The sequence below is a fragment of the Oncorhynchus masou genome, chromosome 30 (assembly GCF_036934945.1).
Source record: "Oncorhynchus masou masou isolate Uvic2021 chromosome 30, UVic_Omas_1.1, whole genome shotgun sequence".
Taxonomy (NCBI): domain Eukaryota; kingdom Metazoa; phylum Chordata; class Actinopteri; order Salmoniformes; family Salmonidae; genus Oncorhynchus; species Oncorhynchus masou.
Window position 1 is genome coordinate 53,081,756 of NC_088241.1, and position 27,661 is coordinate 53,109,416.

The window sequence follows — 27,661 nt, forward strand, 5'->3', positions numbered from 1 at the left end:
CGGTGGACGGTATAAGCCGGCTGGCCTCCAATGACACGAGGCGGAGGGGGAGGTCTGTCTGCCGGGACAAGGGGAGAAAAAACAACAGGTTTTAACAATGACACATGAAATGTGGGATTAATCTTAAGGGATCTGGGTAAGTGTAGGCGATAAGAAACTGGGTTAACTCTCCTGGCAACCTTGAAGGGACCGATGTATTTTTGGGACAGCTTGCGAGACTCCACCCGTAGAGGTAAGTCTCTTGTGGAGAGCCAGACTCTCTGGCCGGGGCGCAGGGTAGGCCCGGGACGGCGACGTCTGTTGGCTTGTTGTTGATACCTCTGAGGAACGCATCAGATTAAGACGGGTCTTCCTCCACATAAGCCGACAGCGTCTGACGAATCTCAAGGCTGAAGGCACACTGACTTCTGCCTCCTGGTCCGGGAACAATGGAGGAGCATAGCCAAACTGACACTCGTGCGGGGACATACCAGTGGAGGAGGAGCGCAAGGTGTTGTGCGCGTATTCGGCCCAAACAATAAAGGATGACCATGTGGACGGGTTGTCACGAGTCATACATCGGAGGGTGGTTTCCAGCTCTTGATTCATCCTCTCTGTTTGGCCGTTGGACTCCGGATGGTACCCTGAAGATAGACTGGCAGAAGCCCCCATGAGTTGGCAGAAGGCCTTCCAAAACCTTGAGGCGAACTGGGGACCTCTGTCAGAAACCACATCTTGAGGAATGCCGAAGACTCGGAACACATGATTAATTACCAACTCAGCCGTTTCCTTGGCAGAAGGTAACTTAGTCAGAGGGACGAACCTGGCCGCCTTTGAAAACCTGTCGATTATGACTAGGATAGTAGTATTGCCATGGGATGGAGGAAGTCCAGTAATAAAGTCCAATGAGATATGGGACCAGGGTCTGTGGGGAACAGGTAAAGGGTGAAGGAGTCCTTGAGGGCGGAGGTGAGAAGATTTGCCCTGGCAGCACACGGGGCAGGCATTGACGAAAGTGGCAACGTCTTCTCTTATGGTAGGCCACCAGAACTTACGCTGGATGAACTCCAAGGTGCGACCTACGCCCGGATGACAGGTGAGGCGAGAGGAGTGCCCCACAGAAGGACCTGAGTCCTCACTGCCTTGGGGACAAACAACCGATTGGCAGGGCCTCCTTTAGGGTCCGGTTCGCTAGCTTGAGCACGTCTCACGGTATCCTCAACTTGCCACGAGATCGGAGCCACAATCTTAGCAGCAGGAAGGACAGGCATGTCCGTGTCATCTCGAATGGCAGGAGCGTAGACTCGGGACAGGGCATCCGGTTTGAGATTCTTCGACCCGGGCCGATAGGTGAGGATAAACTGGAATCGATTGAAGAAAAGAGACCATCTAGCTTGTCTAGAGTTCAATCGCTTCGCCTGCTGGATATACTCCAGATTTTTGTGGTCCGTAAGCACTTGAAACGGGTGAGAAGCCCCCTCGAGCCAGTGTCTCCATTCCTTCAATGCCATCTTAACCGCTAGGAGTTCACGATCCCCCACATCGTAGTTCCTCTCAGTCGGGGTAAGCCGGTGTGAGAAGAAAGAACACGGATGAAGCTTCTTGTCTTCACCCCTCTGAGACAGGACAGCTCCGACACCAACCTCTGATGCGTCTACCTCCACCACAAATGGTTCATCCGTAGTCGGTAGTATCAGGATGGGAGCAGAGAGGATGCGCTGCTTGAGTCCTTGGAAGGCCGTCTCAGCTTCTCTTCCCCAAAAAAACCTTGCATTGCCACCTTTGGTTAAAGCTGAGAGAGGAGCTGCCACCAAACTGAAGTTCTTGATGAACTTGCGGTAAAAGTTTGTGAAGCCCAGGAAACGCTGAACATCCTTAACGGATTTGGGGGTGGGCCAATCCGCTACCGCCCCTACCTTCCTAGGGTCCATTTGGATTCGACCGGGTTCCACTACAAATCCCAGGAATTGTACTCGGGATGAATGGAATTCACATTTTTCCGGCTTAACGTACAGATGGCTGTCCAGGAGGCGTTTGAGTACTTGTCTGACATGCTTAGTGTGTTCTTGAAGGGAGCTCGAAAAGATGAGGATGTCATCCAAGTAAACGAACACAAATATGTTAAGCATATCCCTAAGCACATCGTTTATGAGCGCTTGGAACACCGCTGGGGCGTTGGTCAGGCCGAAGGGCATCACCAAGTATTCATAGTGACCAGTAGGCGTGTTGAAAGCGGTCTTCCACTCGTCACCAGGTCTGATCCGCACAAGATGGTATGCGTTCCGCAGGTCAAGCTTAGTGAAAACAACTGCTTCCTGGAGCAGCTCGAAGGCTGTGGCCATAAGGGGTAGCGGGTAACGGTTACGGACGGTTATGTCATTGAGTCCCCGGTAGTCGATGCAAGGACGTAACCCACCGTCTTTCTTGGCCACAAAGAAAAACCCTGCTCCCGCCGGGGAGGTGGATGGACGCATGAGGCCTGCTTCCAGAGAGTCCTTGATGTAGGTATCCATAGCAGCTCGTTCGGGTGGAGATAGGGAAAAGATCCGACCCCTGGGGGCAAGTGCCCGGAAACAGGTCGATGGGGCAATCGTAAGATCTATGGGGTGGTAGCATGGTGGCCCTCTGTTTGCTAAACACCAGTTTGAGGTCATGGTAACACTCGGGAACTCGGGTCAGGTCGATGGATTCTAAAGACTCGGGAGTAGAACTCGGGGAATTCTGGAAAATACAAGTAGCTTGGCACGTAGGACCACACTGCTTGATAGTGCCCACAGACCAGTCGATGTGAGGGTTATGGCTGTGAAGCCAGGGGTATCCAAGGACGAGAGGGAACTCGGAACAGGAGATCAAATGAAAGTTCATCAATTCCTGGTGTTGTGAAACTGAAAGTCTCAAGGAGGTAGTGACATGAGTGACAAGTCCAGATCCCAAAGGGCTTCCATCCAATGTAGTAACCCTCATGGGGTCACTTAGAGGTTCAGAGGGAACGCCATTCTCCTTCGCCCAGACACCATCCATGAAGTTACCTGCGGCTCCAGAGTCTACCAAGGCTTGAAGGTGAAGCTTGTGGTTGTCCCAGGAGAGGGTGACTGGAATGAGCAGACGGGAGTTGGACGGATGGGAGGAGGTTATGTTTCCCGTTACAGTTCCCCCGGTCTGTACGGGACAGAGCGTTTCCCTGGAGCCCGGGACACGTGGAACGGAAATGGCCCGGTTTGCCGCAATATAGACAGCGTCGCTCCCTCATCCGGCGGTCTCTCTCAGCCTGGGAGATGCGTCCAATCTGCATGGGTTCCGGTGGAGCCAGTGATGATAAAGGTGGGAGCTCGGAGCTGGGACTGATAGGGGCTAGAGGTCTACGGTTGAGTTCTCTCTCTCTCAGACGCTGGTCAATGCGTGAGGCCAACTTGATCAGGGACTCGAGATTGTCCGGTGGTTCCCGAGTGGCCAGTTCATCTTGGATAGTGTCGGAAAGGCCTTTCAGAAAGCACACCGTGAGCGCCTCGTTGTTCCAGCCACTCGCTGCTGCTACCGTGCGGAACTGGATGGCATAGTCCGTCACGCTGCGCCAACCTTGATGGAGAGTCAGGAGCTGTTTGGCTGAGTCAGAACCACTGCTTGGGCCTTGAAACACTCGTTTGAATTCCTCAGCAAAGGCAGAGTAGCTGGCACAGCAGGAACTATGGGCATCCCACACAGCAGTAGCCCAGGCCAGGGCTTTTTCCGACAGCAGGGTGATGATATATGCGATCTTAGACCAGTCGGTGGGAAACGACGAGGGTTGCAGCTCAAAGGAGAGAGAACATTGAGTGAGAAACCCTTTACAAGCACTTGGATCACCTGAGAACCGTTGGGGAGGTGGAAGACGAGGTTCAGCCAGGGGGTTAACTGCCATGGGTACGTGAACTTGAGGTACTGGGACGGGAACTGTTGCCGGGGTAAGTCGATCAGACATTTGCTTAATGGAAGTCAGCATCTCCGACAGAAGATGAGAATGTCTTGCCATTAAGGCCTCTTGCTGAACCAGGGCGGCTTCGTGGTGTTGGACAGTCTCCTGGTGGTGGGACAGCGTGGCAAAAAGGTCCTGGGAACTGGCTGCCTCTGGGTTCATTTTTGGCTCTGTGTTTCTGTCAGGACCCGGTTTCGAACCTGGGTCTCCGGAGTGAGAAACAGTCACTTAACCAACTGAGCCACGAATAGACAGCAGAACCCAGAAGATGAGGCAGACACAGCAGTACTTAAGACGGTGTATTTAATGAAGAAAAAATCCTAAAAATAAAAATGGCAAATCCAAAAGGTGGAAGGAAAAACACAAAAAGAACTAAAAAGAAACTCACCAAAACTAAACTAAAACAAAAAACAGAATACCACAAGAACGTTACCCGGAATCGACAAGAGCACACAGAACACTAGGGCAGGGTGCCAACATACAAACACAGAGCACAGAACTGAGGGAAACAAAGGGTTTAAATACACTCAGGGGAAACAAGACACAGGTGCAAACAATAATGGGGGTCAAGGGAAAAACACAGGGACAAAAAGCACAATGGGGACATCTACTGACAAACAACTGGAACAACCCTGGCCAAATCCTGACACCCACCTGCCATCTTATTAGGTACACTACACCGTATACAAAATTGGATCAGTCCTACAGACAGTGAGTCACATGGCTTGTTATATAAAGGAGGCATTCAGTTGCGGTTTGATTGAACGTTAGAATGGGCGAAATTAGTGACCTAAGAGCGTAATGTGATCATCGGTGCCAAGTGCCGGATCAAGTATCTCAGAAATGGCCACCCTCCTGGGCTTTTCACAAACGACAGTGTCGAGGGTTTACAGAGAATGGTACAACAAACAAGAAATATCCAGTCAGAGGCTGTCCTGTGGGCGAAAACAGTTCGTTGACGAAAGAGGTTGAAGGAGAATGGCAAGAATCGTGCAAGCTAACAGGCGGGCCACAAACAGACAAATAATGGCGCAGTACAACAGTGGTGTGCAGAACGGCTTCTAGGAACGCACAAATTGTTGATCCTTGTCTTAGATAGGCAATTTCAGCAGACGACCACACCAGGTTCCACTCCTATCAGCTAAAAACAAGAAGAAGAGTCTCCAGTGGGCACACGGTCGCCAACACTCTTATGTCAAGTGTTATTGAAGTGTTGTGGTTGCAGGTTCACCTGGCACATCTAAAGCCTTTTATTTGGGGGTTTTGCTTTAGGCCACCAAGTGTTTGACAGTCCGTATCTAGATAGTTTTGCTATAGCCCACCAAGTGCTAACAGTCCGTATCTAGATAGTATGTTTGAAATGCTTGATAGTGTGTGTGATGTAAACAGAGAGGTCTACTTTCTTGGGGACCTGAATATTTACTGGTTTTCATCGGTTCAAGGGGAAGCTTCTCACTGTAACCAGTGCCTGTAATCTGGTTTGGGATATTAATCAACCAAGATACTCCACATGTATTGATCACATTTTTACTAATACTGTAGAAATTTGTTCTAAAGCTGTATCCTTACCCATTGGATGCAGTGATCACAATATAGTGACTATATCCAGGAAAGACAAAATTCCAAAAGCTGGGCCTAAAATAGTGTTTAAGAGATCATACAAAAGATTTTGCTGTGTCTCTTATGTGGATGATGTTAAAAATATTTGTTGGTCTGATATGATTCATAAGGATCATGCAGACACTGCACTTCATGAATTTATGAAATTGCTTCTTCCAATTGATAAACATGCACCTGTTATGAAACGGACTGATAGAACTGTTAAGGCTCCATGGCTTGATGAGGAATTGAAAAACTGTATGGCTGAAAGAGACGGGGCAAAAGGAGTTGCTAATACAGTGCCTTTGGAAAGTATGTTAGGTTACAGCCTTTATTCTGAAATGGATTAAATCATTTTCCCCTCATCTGCACAATTACTCCATAATGACAAAGCAAAAACAAGTTTTTAGATAGTTTTGCGTATTTATAAAAAAACAACTGAAATATAACATTTTACATAAGTATTCAGACCCTTTACTCAGTACTTTGTTGAAGCACCTATGGCAGCGATTACAGCCTCAAGTTTTCTTGGGTATGATGCTACAAGCTTGACACACCTGTATTTGGAGAGTTTCTCCCATTCTTCTCTGCAGATCCTCCCAAGCTCTGTCAGGTTGGATGGGGAGCATTGCTGCACAGCTATTTTCAGGTCTCTCCAGAGATGTTCGGTCAGGTTCAAGTCCAGGCTCTGGCAGGGCCACTCAAGGACATTCAGAGACTTGTCCCGAAGGCACTCCTGTGTTGTCTTAATTGTGTGCTTAGGGTCGTGGTCCTGTTGGAAGGTGAACCTTCGCCCCAGTCTGAGGTCCTGAACGCTCTAGAGCAGGTTTTCATCAAGGATCTCTCTGTACTTTGCTCTGTTCATCTTTTCTTCAATCATTACTAGTCTCACAGTCCCTGCTGCCACCACCATGCTTCACTGTAGGGATGGATCCAGGTTTCCTCCAGACATGACACTTGGCATTCAGGCCAAAGAGTTCAATCTTGATTTCATCAGACCAGAGAATCTTGTTTCTTAAGGTCTGAGAGTCCTTTAGGTGCCTTTTAGCAAACTCCAAGCGGGCTGTCATGTGCCTTTGACTGAGGAGTGGCTTCAATGTGGTCACTCTACCATAATTGGTGGAGTGCTGCAGAGATGGTTGTCCTTCTGGAAGGTTCTCCCATCTCCACAGAGGAACTCTAGAGCTCTTTCAGAGTGACCATCGGGTTCTTGGTCACCTCCTTGACCAAGACTCTTCTCCCCCGATTGCTCAGTTTGCCAGGTGGCAAGCTCTAGGAAGAGTTCCAAACTTCTTCCATTTAAGAATGATGGAGGCCACTGTGTTCTTGGGGACCTTCAATGCTGCAGAAATGTGTTGGTACCCTTCCCCAGATCTGTGCCTCGACACAATCCTGTCTAGAGAACTCTACGGACAATTCCTTTGACTTCATGGCTTGGCTTTTGCTCTGACATGCGCTGTCAGCTGTGTGACCTTATATAGACAGGTGTGTGCCTTTGCAAATCATGCAAAATCAATTGAATTTACCACCGGCGGACTCCAATCAAGTTGTAGAAACATCTAAAGGATGACCAATGGAAACAGAGTGCACCTGAGATCAATTTCCAGTCTCATAACAAAGGGTCTGAATACTTATGGTTTTATTTTTATATATATATGTTTGCTAACATTTCTAAAAACCTGTTTTTGCTTATTGGGTATTGTGTGTAGATTGCGGAGGATTTTGTATTTATTTAATCAATTTTATAATAAGGCTGTAACGTAACAAAATGTGGAAAAAGTCAAGGGGTTTGAATACTTTCCGAAGGCACTGTAGGTCTGGCTGACATACTGCAAATTGAGAAATTATGTGACTCAACTCAAAAAAAGAAAAGAAACTGTATTATGAAGCCAAGATCAGTGATATAAAGAATGATGGAAAAAAACTTGAGTACTTTAAATGAAATGATGGACAGAAAGACATTCAACTCAGTAGGCTCTAGTTTTATCGTATCGTGATTACTGTCCAGTCATATGGCCAAGTGCTGCAAAGACCTAGTTAAGCTGCAGCTCGTCCAGAACACAGCGACACGTCTTCCTGTTCATTGTAATCAGAGGGCTAATATTAATACTATGCATGCCAGTCTTTCTTGGCTAAGAGTTGAGGAAAGACTGTGACTGTGTCTCTTCCTATAAAAATAAGAAATATTAATGTATTGGAAATTCCTAATTGTTTGTGTAGTCAACTTACACACAACACTGACACATACACTTACCCCACCAGACATGCCACCATTGGTCTTTTCACAGTCCCCAGAACAAATTCAAAGCAATGTACACTATTATAATAAACTGTCGGTTGAGTGTAGTAGTGCCAAAGAAGATAAGATCATGTACAACCATTCTTGGAGGAAACAGAAGTTAACTGAAAGATGTCTATTGTTGATGATGGTGTTAAAATAGGTCTTGCCTCTGGATTAATGTACAGTAGAAACACTACAGGACAACACACAGGCAGTAAATTAACATTTTAATACACCATCCATATCCACCAGGTAATACATCATATAGTATCAGTTGAATTTTTTAAATGTAATACAATATTAATATGATAGATAACCCTGTAGAATATAAAACTATTTACCACACATCGAAGTAGGAAACAATTCAATAACACACAAATACATCCCTTATCAACTATTAAATTAAGTTAGTTAGGCTACTCTTGAGCATGGTCCTTTGTAGCTCAGTTGGTAGAGCATGGCGTTTAACACCAGGGTAGTGGGTTTGATTCCTGGGACCACCCATATGTAAAATGTATGCTCGCATGACTAAGTCGCTTTGGATAAAACCGTCTGCTAAATGGCATATTATTATTATTACTCTTGTTCCATTACTTAATGGCTTCATTTAAATTATACAATGTTTTTGGTGAACAGTAGTTGAAAATAGTGTTGTCAATATCATATACAGATCATTCAAATATTCAAATAGACTTATACCTAGACTTAAAGGGTAGAAAGCAGGAGTTTTTACTCAACAAAGTGACAACACAGTGTAGTCAAATTTAGTTGTAGTCACGATCTGGTTAACTATAACTTCCAAAATAGTTCTGTTTGGGGTTTTAAATATGTATTAACTTATTTTCGGATAACGTCTAAACTACCCACAATGCACAATTGCCACCGTCATTAAGAGACCGAGTGTTGGCGGTGGTGAGCTACAATCCAACATTCACGAGGAAGTGTGATGTAAACCAGCTATCATATTACACATGGGGCATTCTGCACATTCAGAATGTGACTTGCTTCAAATCATCCCTGCCTACTTTAATTGTTTAGTACCTCGTCTGTCTTTCCTCATTTGTTTTGGCCACTTTTTGGCCTACCGGAGTTTTGTAGCTTTTGTAACCTTGGCTTAGTGCTAGCGCGCTAGCTGACTGACATCGGAGTTTGGACTGTGCTGTTATGTGATCATTTCCACCTGCCTGGAGCCTTCCTCCCCTCGACACCTGTGACCTCTGTCGCCTATGGAGTGTTGCCTCTGAAATCTATCTACTTTAGATTTCCCCTACTTATATCGCTATGGGATTCACTGATTCTCTCTCTGAAGTGCCTCTCAACCCTGACTCTCGCTTAGTAACTCAGCCACTCTTACCATGAGATGGTAAAGTATTTGCTTGTAAGTTGGCTGAAAACGAGTAGTCATGAATGCACACCGGGTCCTCTATGACATTGTCGCCCCTCAAAAAAACAAACATTTGTCAGACTTCAGAATTCTGATCTGATCAGTTTATGTACCGTTAAAAAAGTAAAATTAAAAACACAAAAAAAAGTCAAATAGCCTGGGAGTTTATCGGCTTGAATCACTGAAAACAGAAAGAGGATTATTAGAGACAGGCTTCTATTTGAGCCAGGTGTCTATTTCACAGATTTTCCTCATTTGCATAGTTATTGGTTTAATTCCAGCAATCACTTCAACATTTTAATCAATGTCTTCATTTCCTGCACAAATGTGTTATCATTTACATTGTCACGTTTCTTTTGTCTTAGTATGTCTATATTTCGGCAGTTCTTACTTTTGCCACTAGAGGGCGAACAGCCAATTTCTGGGGGTCTGTACTCCCGAAGTTGTTGACTTTTTGTGGTTGCCAGTTAGCTAACAGTTCTCAGCTTTTCGCAGCCAATGGCTACCAGTGTATTACTGTCGATAAAAATGGATGATTGCTATATATTTTTTGAGTCCTTACTGAATTTGTGAAATGTAACAAATCACACATTAAACCTTGTAAACAATTAATGGCAATTCATGGTAACCTCGTAAACAGTGTTCATTTGCTGAAATGTGTGCCGTTACCCGGCTATTCAAAAGGGAAAGGCGGCTATTTGAGACTGCATTTAATTGAACTTTTACGGGAATAACTCCATAAGTTACATGTGGTTATGTTTTTGCTACCTTGACTTTGATAAGCCACAGTTTTAATGTAGACATCTACATTAAAACAATTCCAGTGCACATCAAAAGTTAGTCCTACGGCATCTTGCTTTGCATAATTGTGCACTTCAGGTAAATCTAATGGAGAATGTTAATAAATAGGCATGATTAAAAACTCACACACAGAGTGAGAGAGATAGTGTTCAGGGGAAGTGCATCTTGCGTGTCCTCCACAGAGAGACTCTCCCGGACGTGAGGATGTGGGTCATGAGACTGAGCAGCATCAGGAAGATGGTCATGGACATCACAATCACATAGTGGCTGATACTGGAAACAGAGAGATATAGATATATACACTGCTCAAAAAAATAAAAGGAACACTAAAATAATAACACATCCTAGATCTGAATGAATGAAATATTCTTATTAAATACATTTTTTCTTTACATAGTTGAATGTGCTGACAACAAAATCACACAAAAATGATCAATGGAAATCAAATTTATCAACCCATGGAGGTCTGGATTTGGAGTCACACTCAAAATTAAAGTGGAAAACCACACTACAGGCTGATCCAACTTTGATGTAATGTCCTTAAAAACAAGTCAAAATGAGGCTCAGTAGTGTGTGTGTGGCCTCCACGTGCCTCTATGACCTCCCTACAACGCCTGGGCATGCTCCTGATGAGGTGGCGGATGGTCTCCTGAGGGATCTCCTCCCAGACCTGGACTAAAGCATCCGTCAACTCCTGGAAAGTCTGTGGTGCAACGTGGCGTTGGTGGATGGAGTGAGACATGATGTCCCAGATGTGCTCATTTGGATTCAGATCTGGGGAACGGGCGGGCCAGTCCATAGCATCAATACCTTCCTCTTGCAGGAACTGCTGACACACTCCAGCCACATGAGGTCAAGCATTGTCTTGCATTAGGAGGAACCCAGGGCCAACCGCACTAGCATATGGTCTCACAAGGGGTCTGAGGATCTCATCTCGGTACCTAATGACAGTCAGGCTACCTCTGGCGAGGACATGTAGGGCTGTGCAGCCCCCCAAAGAAATGCCACCCCACACCATGACTGACCCACCGTCAACCCGGTCATGCTGGAGGATGTTATAGGCAGCAGAACGTTCCCCACAGCGTCTCCAGGCTGTCACGTCTGTCACGTGCTCAGTGTGAACCTGCTTTCATCTGTGAAGAGCACAGGGAGCCAGTGGCAAATTTGCTAATCTTGGTGTTCTCTGGCAAATGCCAAACGTCCTGCACGGTGTTGGGCTGTAAGCCCTGTGGACGACGGGCCCTCATACCATCCTCATGGAGTCTGTTTCTGACCGTTTGAGCAGACACATGCACATTTGTGGCCTGCTGGAGGTCATTTTGCAGGGCTCTGGCAGTGCTCCTCCTGCTCCTCCTTGCACAAAGGCGGAGGTAGCGGTCCTGCTACTGGGTTGTTGCCCTCCTACGGCCTCCTCCACGTCTCCTGATGTACTGGCCTGTCTCCTGGTAGCGCCTCCATGCTCTGGACACTACGCTGACAGACACAGCAAACCTTCTTGCCACAGCTCGAGTTGATGTGCCATCCTGGATGAGCTGCACTACCTGAGCCACTTGTGTGGGTTGTAGACTCCGTCTCATGCTACCACTAGAGTGAAAGCACCGCCAGCATTCAAAAGTGACCAAAACATCAGCCAGGAAGCATAGGAACTGAGAAGTGGTCTGTGGTCACCTGCAGAACCACTCCTTTATTGGGGGTGTCTTGCTAATTGCCTAAAATGTCCACCTGTGTCTATTCCATTTGCACAACAGCATGTGAAATTGATTGTCAATCAGTGTTGCGTCCTAAGTGCACAGTTTGATTTCACAGAAGTGTGATTGACTTGGAGTTACATTGTGTTGTGTAAGTGTTCCCTTTATTTTTTTGAGCAGTGTATATATGGTAAGTAAGTGTGTGTGGATGCTGGTGGGCCAAGATATAGGAGAACAGGCTTGTTGTAATGGCTGAAATGGAATAAATGGAGAGGTATCAAAACACATTTCCATTCATTACATTGAGCCTGTACTTCTATATCTCCGCCCACCAGCCTCCTGACAGTATGGGCTAATTTAATCAATAAGGCCCGAGGGTGTGTGGTACAGTGCATTTGGAAAGTATTCAGAACCCTTGACTTTTTCCACATTGTTACAGCCTTTCTAAAATGAATTAATTTAAAAAAACTCAATCTACACACAATATCCTATAATGACAAAGCAAAAACAGGTTTTTAGAAATGTATTTACATAAGTATTTAGACCCTTTGCTACGAGACTTGACAATTGAGTTCAGATGCATCCTGTTTCCATTGATCATCTTTGAGATGTTTCTACAACTTGATTGTAGTCCACCTGTTCTACATTCAATTGATTGGACATGATTTGGAAAGGCACACACCTGCCTATATAACGTCCCGCAGTTGACCGTGCATTCAGAGCAAAAACCAGGCCATGAGAACAAAGGAGTTGTCCGTAGAGCTCTGAGACAGTATTGTGTCGAGGCGCAGGGTACCAACACATTTCTGCAGCATTGAAGGTCCCTAACAACACAGTGGCCTCCATCATTCTTAAATGCAAGAAGTTTGGAACCACCAAGACTTCCTAGAGCTGGCCGTCTGGCCAAACTGAGGAAACGTGGGAGAAGGGCCTTGGTCGGGGAGGTGACCAAGAACCCGACGGTTGCTCCAGAGTTTCTCTGTGGAGATGGGACAACCATCTCTGCAGCACCCCACCAATCAGGCCTTTATGGTAGAATGGCCAGAGGGAAGCTACTCTTCAGTAAAAGGCACATGACAGCCTGCTTTTAGTTTGCCAAAAGGCACCTAAAGGACTCTGACCATGAGAAACAAGATTCTCTGGTCTGATGTAACCAAGATTGACCTCTTTGCCCTGAATGCCAAGTGTCACGTCTGGAGGAAACCTGGCACCATCCCTATGGTGAAGCATTGTGGTGGCAGCGTCATGCTGTAGGGATGTTTTTCAGTGGCAGGGACTGGGAGACTAGACTGGATCAAGGGAAAGATGAACAGAGCAAAGTACAGAAAGAACCTTGATGAAAACCTGCTCTAGAGCGCTCAAGACCTCAGACTGGGCTGAAGGTTCACCTTTAAGCATGACAACGACCCTAAGCACACAGCCAAGACAATGCAGGAGTGGCTTCGGGACAAGTCTCTGACTGTCCTTGAGTGGCCCAGCCAGAGCCCAGATTTGAACCCGATGTAGAGTCATACCGAAGATTACTCAAGGCTGTAATCGCTGCCAAAGGTGCTTCAACAAAGGACTGAGTAAAGGGTCTGAAAAGTTATGTAAATGGGAGCTGTTTATTAAAGTTGTTTATTTTTAATAAATTTGCAAACAAATATAAAAACCTGTTTTTGCTTCGTCATTATGATGTATTGTGTTTAGATTGAGGGGGGGGGAACAATAATACATTTTAGAATAAGGCTGTAACGGAACAAAATTTGGAAAAATTCAATGGGTTTCCGAATGCACTGTATTTGGTGAATATACCACGGCTAAGGGCTGTTCTTAAGCACGACTCAACACGGAGTTCCTGGAGACAGCCTTTAGACGTGGTATATTAGCTATATACCACAAACCCCCTCAGTGCCTTATAGCTATTATAAACTGGTTACCAACGTAATTAGAGTAGTAAGAATAAATGTTTTGTCAAACCCATGGTATATGGTCTGATATAGCACGGCTTTCATCCAATCTGCATTCGGGACTCAAACCACCCAGTTTATAAATAAGCCATAAGACATGCAAAACCTCTCTCTCTGCTGGGTCCTACCTGGTGCCAATGTCCAACCAGCTCCCATAGTCCTGCACTAGGAAGAAGAAATGCTGGAGGAAAGAGGAAGAGAGGAGGACGAGGTAGTGATGGAGAATATGGTGACATTTCCACAGCTTACCAGAAGCTACCATATTGCTAATAGCTGTCTCATTCCTTACCAGAGGCTACCATATTGCTAATAGCTGTCTCATTCCTTACCAGGGGCTACCATATTGCTAATAGAGGTCTCATTCCTTACCAGAGGCTACCATATTGGTAATAGCTGTCTCATTCCTTACCAGAGGCTTCCATATTGCTAATAGCTGTCTCATTCCTTACCAGAGGCTTCCATATTGCTAATAGCGGTCTCATTCCTTACCAGAGGCTACCATATTGCTAATAGCTGTCTCATTCCTTACCAGGGGCTACCATATTGCTAATAGAGGTCTCATTCCTTACCAGAGGCTACCATATTGGTAATAGCTGTCTCATTCCTTACCAGAGGCTTCCATATTGCTAATAGCTGTCTCATTCCTTACCAGAGGCTTCCATATTGCTAATAGCGGTCTCATTCCTTACCAGAGGCTTCCATATTGCTAATAGCTGTCTCATTCCTTACCAGAGGCTTCCATATTGCTAATAGTGGTCTCATTCCTTACCAGAGGCTTCCATATTGCTAATAGCTGTCTCATTCCTTACCAGAGGCTTCCATATTGCTAATAGCTGTCTCATTCCTTACCAGAGGCTTCCATATTGCTAATAGCTGTCTCATTCCTTACCAGAGGCTACCATATTGCTAATAGCTGTCTCATTCCTTACCAGAGGCTTCCATATTGCTAATAGCGGTCTCATTCCTTACCAGAGCCATCAGGTCAGAAATCACCAGGACGATGAGGAACAGACTGGAAACAAAAGAAGAGAAATTATTAATTCAATAAATGACCCCATGAGCTAATTTCTCAAAATACTGTATGTCTGTATGTGTACTTGATTTTCACATGATGGAACCAAGCTAACTGATACCTTCTGGAGGAAAGTTGTGTAGAGACCTGGATGGTTTCAAACGTACACATAACGATGATGAATGGGATTATCACCTGTAACAACAACAACAGTCTCATCTTCACTCTTTTAGGCAATGGACTCCATTGTAAAAGTGTGGGGAGATTACAACACATTGTGGATTATTTGCAAAGTTGTGATCCGTTTTGTTGACGATATGTATATTTGCTCTGTCAATGTCACTCAGCGAGTTGAGTGAGAGACCTCAAGACAATACTACAATCCATAGAGGCATATTGTGTATGCAGACCGATATGTAGACCTAAACGAATGTAACCCACACCTGTTGTTAGAATAGTCATGGTTAACCACAATCTTGTTGGCACCATTATAAGTAGAATAGTGTTTCCTTTTAACATACACTACCGTTCCAAAGTTTGGGGTCACTTAGAAAGGTCCTTGTTTTTTAAATAAACTTTTTTTGTCCATTAAAATAACATCACATTGATCAGAAATACAGTGTAGACATTGCTAATGTTGTAAATGACTATTGTAGCTGGAAACAGATTTGTTATGGAATATCTACATAGGTGTACAGAGGCCCATTTTCAGCAACTATCACTCCTGTGTTCCAATGGCATGTTGTGTTAGCTAATCCAAGTTTATCATTTTAAAAGGCTAATTGATCATTAGAAAACCCTTTTGTAATTATGTTAGCACAGCTGAAAACGGTTGTGCTGAAGAAGCAATTAAACTGGACTTCTTTAGACTAGTTGAGGCTCAAAATGGCCAGAAACAAAGAACTTTCTTCTGAAACGCTGAAATTAAGGTGATTCCATGCGAGAAATTGCCAAGAAACTGAAGATCTCATACAACGCTGTGTACTACTCCCTTCACAGAACAGCGCAAACTGGCTCTAACCAGTATAGAAAGAGGAGTGGGAGGCCCCGGTGCACAACTGAGCAAGAGAACAAGTACATTAGAGTGTCTAGTTTGAGAAACAGATGCCTCACATGTCCTCAACTGGCAGCTTCATTAAATAGTATCCGCAAAATAACAGTCTCAATGTCAACAGTGAAGAGGTGACTCCGGGATGCTGGCCTTCTAGGCAGAGTTCTTCTGTCCAATGTCTATGTTCTATTGCCAATCTTAATCTTTTATTTTTATTGGCCAGTCTGAGATATGGCTTTTTCTTTGCAACTCTGCCTAGAAGGCCAGCATCCCGGAGTCTACACGGTAGTGTACTTTCATATGGTATGACATTGTAATGTGTGTGTGTTTGTGTGTGGGGTGTGGTACCTTCCACATCATCAGGCCTCCCATGATAAAGGGGTTGAAGACGGTGAGGAAGCAGTACACTGAGGCTGGATCAAAACTACAGAGAGAGAGTAGGAGGGAGGGGGGGGGGGAGCGGGAGAGAGGGGGGAGAAGGAGAGTAGAGAGAGCGAGAGAAGGGGGTGCAAGAAGAAAGAGGAAGCAAGAACAAAGAGACATAGTATAGTCGAGAAAAAGAGAACCCAGAGAAAGACAAGAAGAGTTTCAGAGGTCAGATAATGAAATAACGTAAATGTGAAAACCAACCTAATGCACTCATGAATAAACCCATATTGGTCCAGAGCCCCAGTCTCCACCATACAATACCTGTTAATGGATGCTATGTTCCCAGTACCAAAGAAGGCTGTAATTATGAAGAAAACCTGAAAGCCTAATGTCAAGGAACCAGACAGTGGTTTTACAGAATAGCCAGTAGTTTAGAGAGAGTGACGGTCAAAATGCTATTCGTTTGCATAAGGTCAAGAGTGATGTTAGGGTTTGTGCTTAAAAACCAATGTGTCGAAATAACACTGTTCTTCTTCTTTAGCCAGCTCAGACAGCAACTACATCAGATAGGGACAACTATCACCAGGGTTAAACTAGCACTGCCTATAGGTCATTAACAGTCAGCAGTGTCACCAAGGAAAAGAAATAACACTGTTCTTCTTCTTTAGCCAGCTCAGACAGCAACTACATCAGATAGGGACAACTATCACCAGGGTTAAACTAGCACTGCCTATAGGTCATTAACAGTCAGCAGTGTCACCAAGGAAAAGAAATAACACTGTTCTTCTTCTTTAGCCAGCTCAGACAGCAACTACATCAGATAGGGACAACTATCACCAGGGTTAAACTAGCGCTGCCTATAGGTCATTAACAGTCAGCAGTGTCACCAAGGAAAAGAAATAACACTGTTCTTCTTCTTTAGCCAGCTCAGACAGCAACTACATCAGATAGGGACAACTATCACCAGGGTTAAACTAGCGCTGCCTATAGGTCATTAACAGTCAGCAGTGTCACCAAGGAAAAGGATACGAAGAAGTAGGATCTTCTGATGTCATCCAGCTTTAGTTGTCTGATCTTGGTGATGTCAATGTTTTCAGAGAAGTCAAGCGTGGACAGCTGAAAAACAATGACACAAATGTTTTTCATAATAAAGCCACAATGACTTGATACAGTGTAACACTGTATGGTATAAAGCTATACCAGACATTCTACACCAATAAGGTTGTCTTCTATGCTCAGAGGATTAACCATGGCATTGTGCCAAGTGGAGGGACTAGCAGTGGTTCCCCTGTTTACCAGGAAGTAGCTGTATTAGTCGGAGGTGATTAACATGAGACTGGTCCTTGACACAGTCGGTGCATAGAGAGTATATACATTTACATGGCTCCAGTCATTCAGCAGTCACTCTTATCCAGATCAACATGCATTAGGAACATTCAACTAAAGTAGATTGCAAGTAGAACCATTCATCAATAGAAAACAGTAACAGCGTAATGGTTTATACCTCCTGTCTCCCAGAGATACCTTGAGAGAGCATGGCTTCCTGTTCTATGTTGATCCACACAAACATCAGCCAGGACAAGACTGGCGGGAACAGAGCCTCAGACCTGACACACACACTCACAATTAGTACAGGTACGATACCAGCTAATCACTGCAGTGTAAGCTTACACATGTTGAGCATTGCCTGACTATCTCTTACCCAGTACTCAGTAGTAGGTAGGTGGCTGTGAGGGAGAGGAAGATACTGAGCAGACGATGGAACAGACGAGTAGAACTCAACAAAGGAACAAATAGAGAGGAACCTGGGAGAGAGAGAGATGCCAGTTATCTTTATGGTTTTGATGGTTTTGATGATCATACAGATATTTCAAGGACTTTTATCATAAAGAAAGAGAGAGAGAGAGAGTTGGTGCCCACCCAGTGTAGTCCAACTGATCATCTGGTTGAGGAGAGGCAGACCCTGTTTCAGCTGCAGACTGGAATGAGTGCTGGTGGGCACATAGGCACACACTGCTACATGGAGCATCTATACACATAGAAACAATACTGATTAACACATACATGCACGTGCACCCACCCACGCACACACACATTCGTTACCTGGAAGATTAAGAGGTAGCGGTCAGTCAGGTGTAGTGTAGTCCGTTTCCGTGCCAACCAGAGGTAAAAGGTAGAAATGAACAGAGAGAGTACACCTGCACAGGTACTACAGAGAGAGGAAAGAAAGAGAGAAAGATATATAATGCTATTTTTCTTTTTTAAAGAAGGCTAAGAAGCATTGCTGTAATGTTGTAGAGAGGTTAGAATACTTACACCATGTGGATGTTGGCTTCTCTCCCAACAACTGGCATCATAGGAAATGTGGCTAGAAACAAACAACACAGGAACCAGCTCACTGACCTAAACTACAGACAGACAGAGAGAGGACAAAGAGAGAGAGAGAGGACAAATAGAAAGAGGACAGAGAGAGAGAGAGAGGGGACAAAGAGAGAGAGAGAGAGGACAAAGGGATATATATTAAGAGTAAAAGACAGAGAAAGATATTTAGAGTAAGAGAGAAAAATAAATTAAACATATTTTACAAGTGCTTTGTGCTCCTGCCATATTGCTTGCTATCCTGTCCTTTCAGATTTGTGCACCTCAAAGGGGAAGGAGCTAGAGACCAGACTAATAAAGAACTACAAGCCACTCATCGTCTTACCTTGGCCTTGCTGTAGAGGCCAGAGAGGAGGGGCCAGAGAGAGAGAACAGCCAGGCCTACAGTCAACATGGCCCGATAGAAGAAACTCACCACCTGGGGGAGATAGACACAGTAGTAACTTTTTCCAAGTAGAAATGCAGATTATATTGAATTGAGCCATTAGTGAAATAGTAACTATATAATGGCTGCTTACCAGAAGTTCAATCCCAAATGTGACCAGGGCAAAGTAGCCAAAGCATTTACCCAGTGGTAGTGAACTGTATGAACGAACCAGATCTGTTAGTGTTCCAAACCTGAAACACACACACGTATGGTTGATATCATCAAAATAAACACTTTGCGATCATGAAAAATGTAGTGGCATAGAATAAGTAAAATACCTCCCTTTCATCCATTCAACTCACCAAATCACTTCAAACCGTGTGTGTGTGTGTGTATACTCACTCTTTAAGGACAGAGTACCAGACAGGGACAGGCAGTAGACAGTAGATGTAGTAGGTTACTGGACTTCTCTGGATAATCAGGAACATTCCAATCAGCAGCGTAGCTCCCACACCCATCCACCACAGGGTTTTACCAGACACCTTCAACACACACACACACAGGGTTTTACCAGACACCTTCAACAGACACACACACACAGGGTTTTACCAGACACCTTCAACACACACACAGGGTTTTACCAGACACCTTCAACACACACACAGGGTTTTACCAGACACCTTCAACACACACACACACACAGAGTTTTACCAGACACCTTCAACACACACACAGGGTTTTACCAGACACCTTCAACACACACACACACAGGGTTTTACCAGACACCTTCAACACACACACACACAGGGTTTTACCAGACACCTTCAACACACACACAGGGTTTTACCAGACACCTTCAACAGACACACACACACAGGGTTTTACCAGACACCTTCAACAGACACACACACACAGGGTTTTACCAGACACCTTCAACACACACACACACAGGGTTTTACCAGACACCTTCAACACACACACACACAGGGTTTTACCAGACACCTTCAACACACACACACACACACACAGGGTTTTACCAGACACCTTCAACACACACACACATAGGGTTTTACCAGATACTTTCAACACACACACACACACACAGGGTTTTACCAGACACCTTCAAACACACACACACACAGGGTTTTACCAGACACCTTCAAACACACACACACACACAGGGTTTTATCAGACACCTTCAACAAACACACACACACACAGGGTTTTACCAGACACCTTCAACAAACACACGCACACGCACACACACACAAACACACAGGGTTTTCAGTATCAGCAGAATGATACAGGAGGTGAGGTGTGTGTGTGCCTGCCTTCATGTGTGCGCCCATGTACTGTGTGTGTGTGAGTGTTTGATCACCTGGTCAGTGGGTGTGGGTGGTCTCCTGAGACTGGCGTGTGTCTTCAGTATAACAAGAACCACATAGGAGGTCCAGCCTGTGAAGCCCAGCACAACACTACAGCCCAGAAAGAACCGGTCATAGGTGTGGTAGTAGGACAGACCCTCCAACGCATGGCCAATCAGAGACCTGCACAGAGAGATCTGAGAGAGAGGTTGTGGGGGGAGGATAGAGAACATTCAGTATATTAGCAGCTAGTGTCTGTCAGACCAACGTAACCCAAGAAAAAACATAGCCTTTAGCTCAGTGGGCCACACGGTCTTCAGTTGTACAGATAACTGGGGTTTGATACCCAGTGTACTTACAGCTTCTTCATATTCCTCTAGCTGGATCAGAACCCTGGCCTTGTTGATAAACTCTGCCTGGCGTGACTCTGTCAGCAACCTGAGGGACAGACAGACAGATTGGAGGGCACACTGGTTACACACAACTGGTCATGTCACTCTCTTTATACCAGTTGAACTAGAGAATTAACATTACAGTCAATAGTTCTATCTCTACGGTTGATACTTACTGGTATGGAGTGAAGAGAAAGGATAAAGTTGTTTCCTTTTTCTGAGCCATCTTCACCTGGAAACAGAGGTGAATATTTGAACAAATACACCTGGTTATGTAATGTATAACGTCATCATCATAACAACATTATTATCCTCCATGTTATATTTCACCTTGAACTGCTCCAGTATCTGGATGGCGTTAGAATACATACTTTCAGCTTTAAACTGGTCACTGTTGTTCAGGTACTGCAGTGGTAACACACCCTACACAACACACACACTTTATCAGCATAATAAACGCAATATATACCCAATTCCCTATATCACACACACACTCAATATAGAGAAGGTATATATGGCATGAGATGATGCCTTATCGTCTGCACATATATTTTATTTTCCCTCTCAGAGCAGCTCTGTAACCACAGTGCAGAGTGTGGTTACTGTATAACAGTTTTTCCACTGACATGTCTCTTCATTATGGTATTCTAAGGATACTGACATGCTGTTATGAGGTGTTACTCACCACAGAGTTGAGAGGAATAGGAACTCCAATAAGAGATGACATCAGTGGCGCTATGTCTGCCTGTAACACACATCTAGCATTAGACTGGGAACAGATTACTGTTGTTTTTGGACTATCTTCAACACAGAGGAAATACGTGGTTGTGACATCATCAGTCAGCGCCAGATGTGGTGAGGCTACATGGGTGTCTCACCTGATTGACATCAACCCTGCGGAGGCCCTCCAGCTGCCATTCTGACAGAGAAACACCAACAGACACAAGATCACACATTGTGTTATCTCAGCATTATGACCGTTATATACAGGTAGAACAACTGAGGGTTGGAGTAAAGTGTTACAACAGAATAATACAATCTCTGACCTACCTTTTCCCCCTCTAGAAGAGTTGAAAGAAGAGAGGAGAGTAGGAGGACAAACACACACAGACCAATAGTACTGAGTTATAGTACCTTGTAGGTATCCATCTGAGTACTTCTGGGGTTCAGTGACTCTCTGAGCAGTGTGAACCCCAGCTCCCCACACCAACAATGGGGTCAGGGTCTCAGAGGGGTGGCCTGCACCATGGGAGCCTGGAGACACACAGCAATACATTATCTACTACTTCACTACTATGGTGACCACCTTTCTGAGCTAGCTGAAGTCCTACCCCAGTTGGTCATGCCGTGGTCAGAGGTGAACACATAGGCTGTTCTTCCATCGTTGTCAAAAAGGTCCTCGACCATGGAGACCAGCTCTTTCACCCCAGAGTCAACCAGACGTATGTTCTCTAGATATTCCCTTCACACAACGCACACAAAGGGGATTTTTAAGAGACAAAATCAAACATGGTCATTAGTCTAAATGAGTCTGTGTTTCCTGCCATCCATTGTGTAGACCCCACTATATGCACTAATAGAAATCTGCAGTCCTTCGTTTAAAAGGTACCAGAGAATAATGTATCTCTTGTTTGTACATGGTTTCTGTATATTCCTGTATATCTAGAATGTGATATTTCTGGTCTGTACAGGGTTTCTATCTCACTGTGACATGGGTCTGTGGGCGTGTCCATTGGTGTCAATGCCCAGTAGGTGGAGGAAGAAGACATTCTGATCCTTCTGTAGACTGGACATCAGACTGGAGTTCACCCTGGCAGACTGGATGAACGACTAAGAGAGAGGAGGTGGGGGAGAGAGGCAAATAGATACAGTGTCTGTACCCCCATGCTGAGACAAACACATACACCCTGTTCTCATCACCATAAGTACCTTGACTTCATCAAAGACCCAGGTGTCCAGTCTGGAGGCGTCAGTGGAGGCAAAGTCCTCCCTCTCTGCTGGGTAGGTGTAGGTGTACACATGGTCCCCACTGGCACCTGCAGGAGAGGGGGGAAGAAGTGTAGATAGAAATGATGGTAAGAATGATAAAAAGAAAGTGAGAGGGTGGTCGAGAGAGAGAAAGAAAGAGAGGATTAGTTTATTTCTGATCTAATAAGCCACACACGTGCATGGTGGTGTATCTGTGTTTCTCCTGTATTTGAAAGGTTGTGTATTGTACATGTGTTTGTTAACCTTTGGCAAACATGGGCAGGATGTCAGGGCTGCCCCAACACCAGGTGTGTCTGCTCTCATTGAACACGGAGTCAAACTCCACTGGATTCTCCTTCCAGCCTACACACACACACACACACACACACACACACAAAGAGAAAATATTATGAACGCAGCATTTAACAATAGGGAAATTACAGACTCCGATTTTTTACTTTAAAAAGGTATGTAAAACAATAATTGCAAAGTGAAACAAAACATAACTCTTCACAAGGACGAATTTAAAAATTAGTTGTAACAATTTCCAAAGAAAAAAAAATAATTTACTTGAAGAACAGTGCAGATACATACATTTTAAAGTGAAAAATCTGGGTCTCAGTGTCACTATTACTGTAGAATTGCCCACTTCCATTTGTAACACGCACGAACACACACACGCTGGCACACACACACACACATGCCGGCACACACACACACACATGCCGGCACACACACACAGATACTGACCTTTAGCTACAGCGCTGACATCTTCGTAGAAGCCAGCGATCAAAGCAACGTGTCCAGGTCGAGACTCGGTGGGAACACGTGTGTGTGACACACCCCAACTCCCTGTTTCTTCCATCACACTCCTTCAGAACACACACACACACACTATGAGAAATGCATATGCACACACAACTCTGAGTCCACACACACTTCCATACAGCCAGTTAATCTGAGAGAGCTCAGTTACCTTAAGTAAGGAGCCCTGGTGGATCCATTGGCATCAGGCTTATAGAGGCTGTCTGCCCTGAGTCCATCTGCAACCACCAGTAGCAGGCGGGAGGCAGGGGGAGGCAGGGGGGACACCTGGGGGGCCATGCCGTGGACCAGGGGCGATGTGAAGTAGATGTCAAATATGGAGATGAAGAAAATGACATGGACCAGAAGCCCAACCAGGAAGAACATTATCATCCTCATGATGAAGACTGGGGGCTGCGGAGACCCCAGAAGTTCTGGAGGGAGGGAGGAATGGATGGAGAGGAACAGAGAGAGCAGAAAATAGCTATTAGACATAGACATCAGATAATCTGTTGTGGCCATATGTTTCTGAGTCTGTAAGGTGCTGCCATCCATTCATACTCTAGCTATCGCATTCACTCACTAGAACACAAATGTGTCCCACATGTCAACAACATCAGACGTGCTAAACAAAATAAAAAATCTTACCTTTGAACACTTTCTTGTTTCAAGCCGGTGGCAGATTGGTTACTTTGAATCTTGAATGAATGAGAGTTGTCATTCAAACACACACCTGCCACTTTTTGCTGTCTAGCGACCCAACTTCACCCATCAACAGACCCTAATTTCAGGTGAACTAAATTAAGAAACACACTTATACAACCTTTAGTACAGTGTGTCAAGCTTATCTACCGGCGCGACGGGCTTAAAAACCTGCTGTCTGTCTTTCTAAGCAGCTTATAAAATAAATCAGTCCACACTGGGACGTTACAGCGCCACTTCCTTGTTGTAAATATGACGTTCCAACTGAGCTACAGCAATGGTCCGTGGGTATTGTAGTTCTACTACTGGCATTTGATTTCACAGTCGGCTACAGAAATGAAATAGATCATAGTCGCTATTAGGGATTAACATGGTTATAACTATATAGCAATGGTCCGTCCATCCATCCATGCTTTATTTTAGTGATGGTGAGAAAAGTATCACTTTCCGGCAAGGTTAGCTAGCTGTCAAACCGATGCTGTCAGCTGTCAAAGCTCCTGGCCTGCCCAGTTTCTCCCTAAAAACTCCCGTATCCAATCCAATCCCGCTATTACATGGAGAAGGCGGGTGTTGAAATTACATTCAACCAAACGCTACCCTGAATTCACCCCTTTTCATGTCGATCGAGGAAGGAAGGGTTCAGCCAGCTAGCCTTCTAGCTAGCCATCCGTCCAGGAAGACGGGTCCAATTCTCAGCTAGCTAGCAAGCTTGCTACTCAAATCTTTATAGTAGGAAAATGGCGGCGGGTAACGTCAACCCGTTTAATCTGAGTGATTCTGAAGATGAGGCAGACCAGAGAGCAGAGGACGGTGTTCACATCGAAAAGAGCCCTAGCGTTGGAACGCAAGGCCCCTCGTCCAACAACCCATTCTCTCCGCAAGCGGACGCCGAGCCCCCGGCCCTTTTAGTGTCCAGCACCCGGACCAGCCCCAGTGTGGAAGGCATCTCGGTATCGGTCGCAGCTGCGGCTATGACAGTTGCCTTGGCAGAGACCCGGGTCTCGGTAGATGTGATCGCTGCTCAGTTAATACGGGATCATTACATCCTCACGGCTCTTGAGTTTCATACCGAACTGTTGGAATCAGGGAGGGAGCTTCCGCGGTTGCGTGATTATTTCTCCAACCCGGGCAACTTCGAGAGGCAAACCGGCACTCCGCCCGCTTGTAAAGAACAAGGACTGGGACCAGGGGGACCGCTAAGTAAGTAGCTAGCTAGCTATTATCTAACCTTACTAGCTAACAACCCAATGCATTATAATATAACTAGCTGTGTGCGCTAGTTAGCTCCCTGACAGTATATTATTCAATGGAGAAACAATGCTGGTACACTAACGTTATGGCCTGGTTATACAGAATAAACGACACCCGTCTTTCATAAACGACACCCGTCTTTCTCTCTAACTCGCGATCAGTGGAAACTTCACCGTGATCATGATTATTCACTAATCAAGGAGAATAAGCGCACCTACCTTTGTTACCTGCTGTGTGGTGAGTTTCTCCCCTAGCCTAGGTGCCAGCTGGCTTGGAACAGGTGCAACCAGAATAGTAGTGACCATGTATAACATGGCGACCTGAAAAGGCCTATCAGACATTCATGTGCAAATGATGCCTGGCACCTTCTTTATAGTGTAGTAATTGAGATATTTGCATCATGCTGCTAAAGATGGCTATACATGGTGCTGTGCCAACACTAACTAGGCCTGTCTCTCTAACTGGCTGTAGCTGTCTGTAGGCCTGGATGGTGGATTTAGGCATCTTGATCATTGTTAGAACCATCATTACATTGGTATTACACAGTGGTACGTGGTATTATGATTCCTCTCTCTGTTCATTCAGCATGACAATGGTAGAAGAGTTGGCTACAGTACATAATACATCCCCCTGGTCTACAGGTTGTAAATAATGATTCCTAGAAGTTTTTCATTTTTTATTTAACCTTTATTTAACTAGACAAGTCAGTTAAGAACAAATTCTAATTTACAATACTAGCCAAACCCAGACGACGCTGGGCCAATTGTGCGCTGCCCTATGCGTAGATAGAGGTGTGTCCTGTGAGACACACAACACACACAGTTTGCTGACAAATTGGTGCACCACCAGAACTGCTACTGCAACATCAAACCACACATTCAACTGCCCCAAATCTTAGGGCCATTTCCATCACTAAACACAGGACTGCATGTGTATGCCTAGCCCAGATCTGTGTATTCTGTGTTCTACTGTTGCAGGTACAATCAAGGGGTATGACCTAATTAGCAATTTTGCATCCTTTTCTACTGATAAAAGCTACGATAAGAACAGTGGCCTGAGCTGTGTAAACTCCATTTCCATCATTGTATGATGTGCCTCCCACTTTCCTTCCTACCTGATCTAACACAACTGGATAGGTGAAAGCAGGGGTTCCATTACAAAGCCTCCACCAGCCCAGTCATGTGAGGTCAGTGATGAGACTGTTTTGGGAGGGAAGGAGGAAGGATGCTTGTCGTGGTAGAAGTATTTACATTCATGTAGCCTAATAGCTTCTATCTATAGCTGCCATTGTTCAGCGCATGGCTAGGCCTAATTGCCTCTGCCTGTCTGTCTGGTGCCTCGCCGGTTGTTGTGGATCTTGAGGACTAAGGTATCCCAGGGGCATTTCTCTTTACGAATGGGCGGGGGCTTTTGCAAAAGACCTTAGAACAGCAGTGACATATGGTACTCCAGGCAGCCACACCCAGTGTTGCCCAGTGTTGCCCTATATGCATTTAGCAGAGGCACACATTTACATGTTTTATCATGTAGATGCATGCTTCGCCCCTCCCCGCAGGAATACTCCCCCACTAACTCTGCCATCGCTGCTGAAAAAAATCCTAGGTGAAACACCACACGTCTATTATCTATGTCAACCTGGGGCGGCCTAGTGGTTAGAGCGTTGGACTAGTTCAAACCCCTGAGCTGACAAGGTACTAATCTGTCGTTCTGCCCCTAAACAGGCAGTTAACCCACTGTTCCTAGGCCATAATTGAAAATAAGAATTTGTCTTAACTGACTTTATAAAAAAAGGAAAGGAAGTTTCCCATAGAATTTTCCCCCATTAGAATTTCACCTCACAGTATTAAGGTTAGTATTTGGTGAGGGGTAAGCTGATCCTACATCTGATCTTAAGAACAGGATGATGAGGAACTCAGCCTATTATGTTAACTTCACTGATAAACAGGAAAATAGACGAGAGAGACGGGGACAGCTTGAGGGCCTGTCCCTACTAGAGACCTACAGCCCAGGGACGGTTTCCTTGCCACTGTCCCCTCTGCTTGCTCTTTCCAGGTTTTGGTCAGGACTGTACACAAATACAATCACATTGATTTGATGGATTTGTTAATGAAGGGTTTAAGATCCAGTAGTAAAACTAAAGAAGAGGCAGTTGATGTTCTAACATTGTATATTAGAAGCTTAATTTGATGCCACATAATTTAAAACTGACAGGTGTCATGCACCATGTCGGGAGCATATGGGAAATTATTGGAAAAGGTGTTGCATGGACACTGGGTAAAGACGCTGTCTCATACGGGTCTAGGCATCATAAGGGTCACTTGTTGCTGTTAGCACTCCCATAATACTATGATCTGGCTAGCTTTCTGCTA

At 45.0% G+C, this 27,661-nt stretch overlaps 2 protein-coding genes across 3 annotated transcripts in view; one reads left to right on the forward strand and one right to left on the reverse strand.

Moving 5' to 3' along the window:
• Positions 1-8,021: 8,021 nt before the first annotated feature.
• pign (phosphatidylinositol glycan anchor biosynthesis, class N) lies at positions 8,022-25,590 on the reverse strand. Of its 2 annotated transcripts, XM_064949300.1 has the most exons (30): positions 25,511-25,590; positions 23,988-24,037; positions 23,512-23,773; positions 23,286-23,407; positions 22,800-22,898; positions 22,497-22,603; positions 22,273-22,397; positions 21,899-22,029; positions 21,702-21,821; positions 21,446-21,486; positions 21,253-21,312; positions 20,898-20,990; positions 20,744-20,799; positions 20,535-20,613; positions 20,190-20,372; positions 19,214-19,353; positions 18,963-19,062; positions 18,770-18,862; positions 18,382-18,473; positions 18,169-18,274; positions 17,986-18,094; positions 17,768-17,870; positions 17,570-17,672; positions 17,095-17,181; positions 16,387-16,442; positions 16,045-16,120; positions 14,767-14,840; positions 14,603-14,645; positions 13,762-13,814; positions 8,022-10,269 (listed from the first exon to the last, which is right to left on the reverse strand). In XM_064949300.1, exons 3-30 carry the CDS (start codon positions 23,736-23,738, stop codon positions 10,146-10,148), a joined length of 2,802 nt encoding a protein of 933 aa, XP_064805372.1. In that variant the 5' UTR covers positions 23,739-23,773; positions 23,988-24,037; positions 25,511-25,590; the 3' UTR covers positions 8,022-10,145. The 2 variants fall into 2 exon arrangements, with proteins under 2 accessions (XP_064805372.1, XP_064805371.1); XM_064949299.1 differs by lacking the exon at positions 25,511-25,590 and having other exon boundaries at positions 23,988-24,542.
• relch (RAB11 binding and LisH domain, coiled-coil and HEAT repeat containing) overlaps positions 24,779-27,661 on the forward strand; it is a 47,840-nt gene continuing 44,957 nt past the window's right edge. Inside the window, 1 exon segment of the mRNA XM_064949298.1 lies at positions 24,779-25,241. Coding sequence (XP_064805370.1) covers positions 24,779-25,241 — 463 coding nt within the window.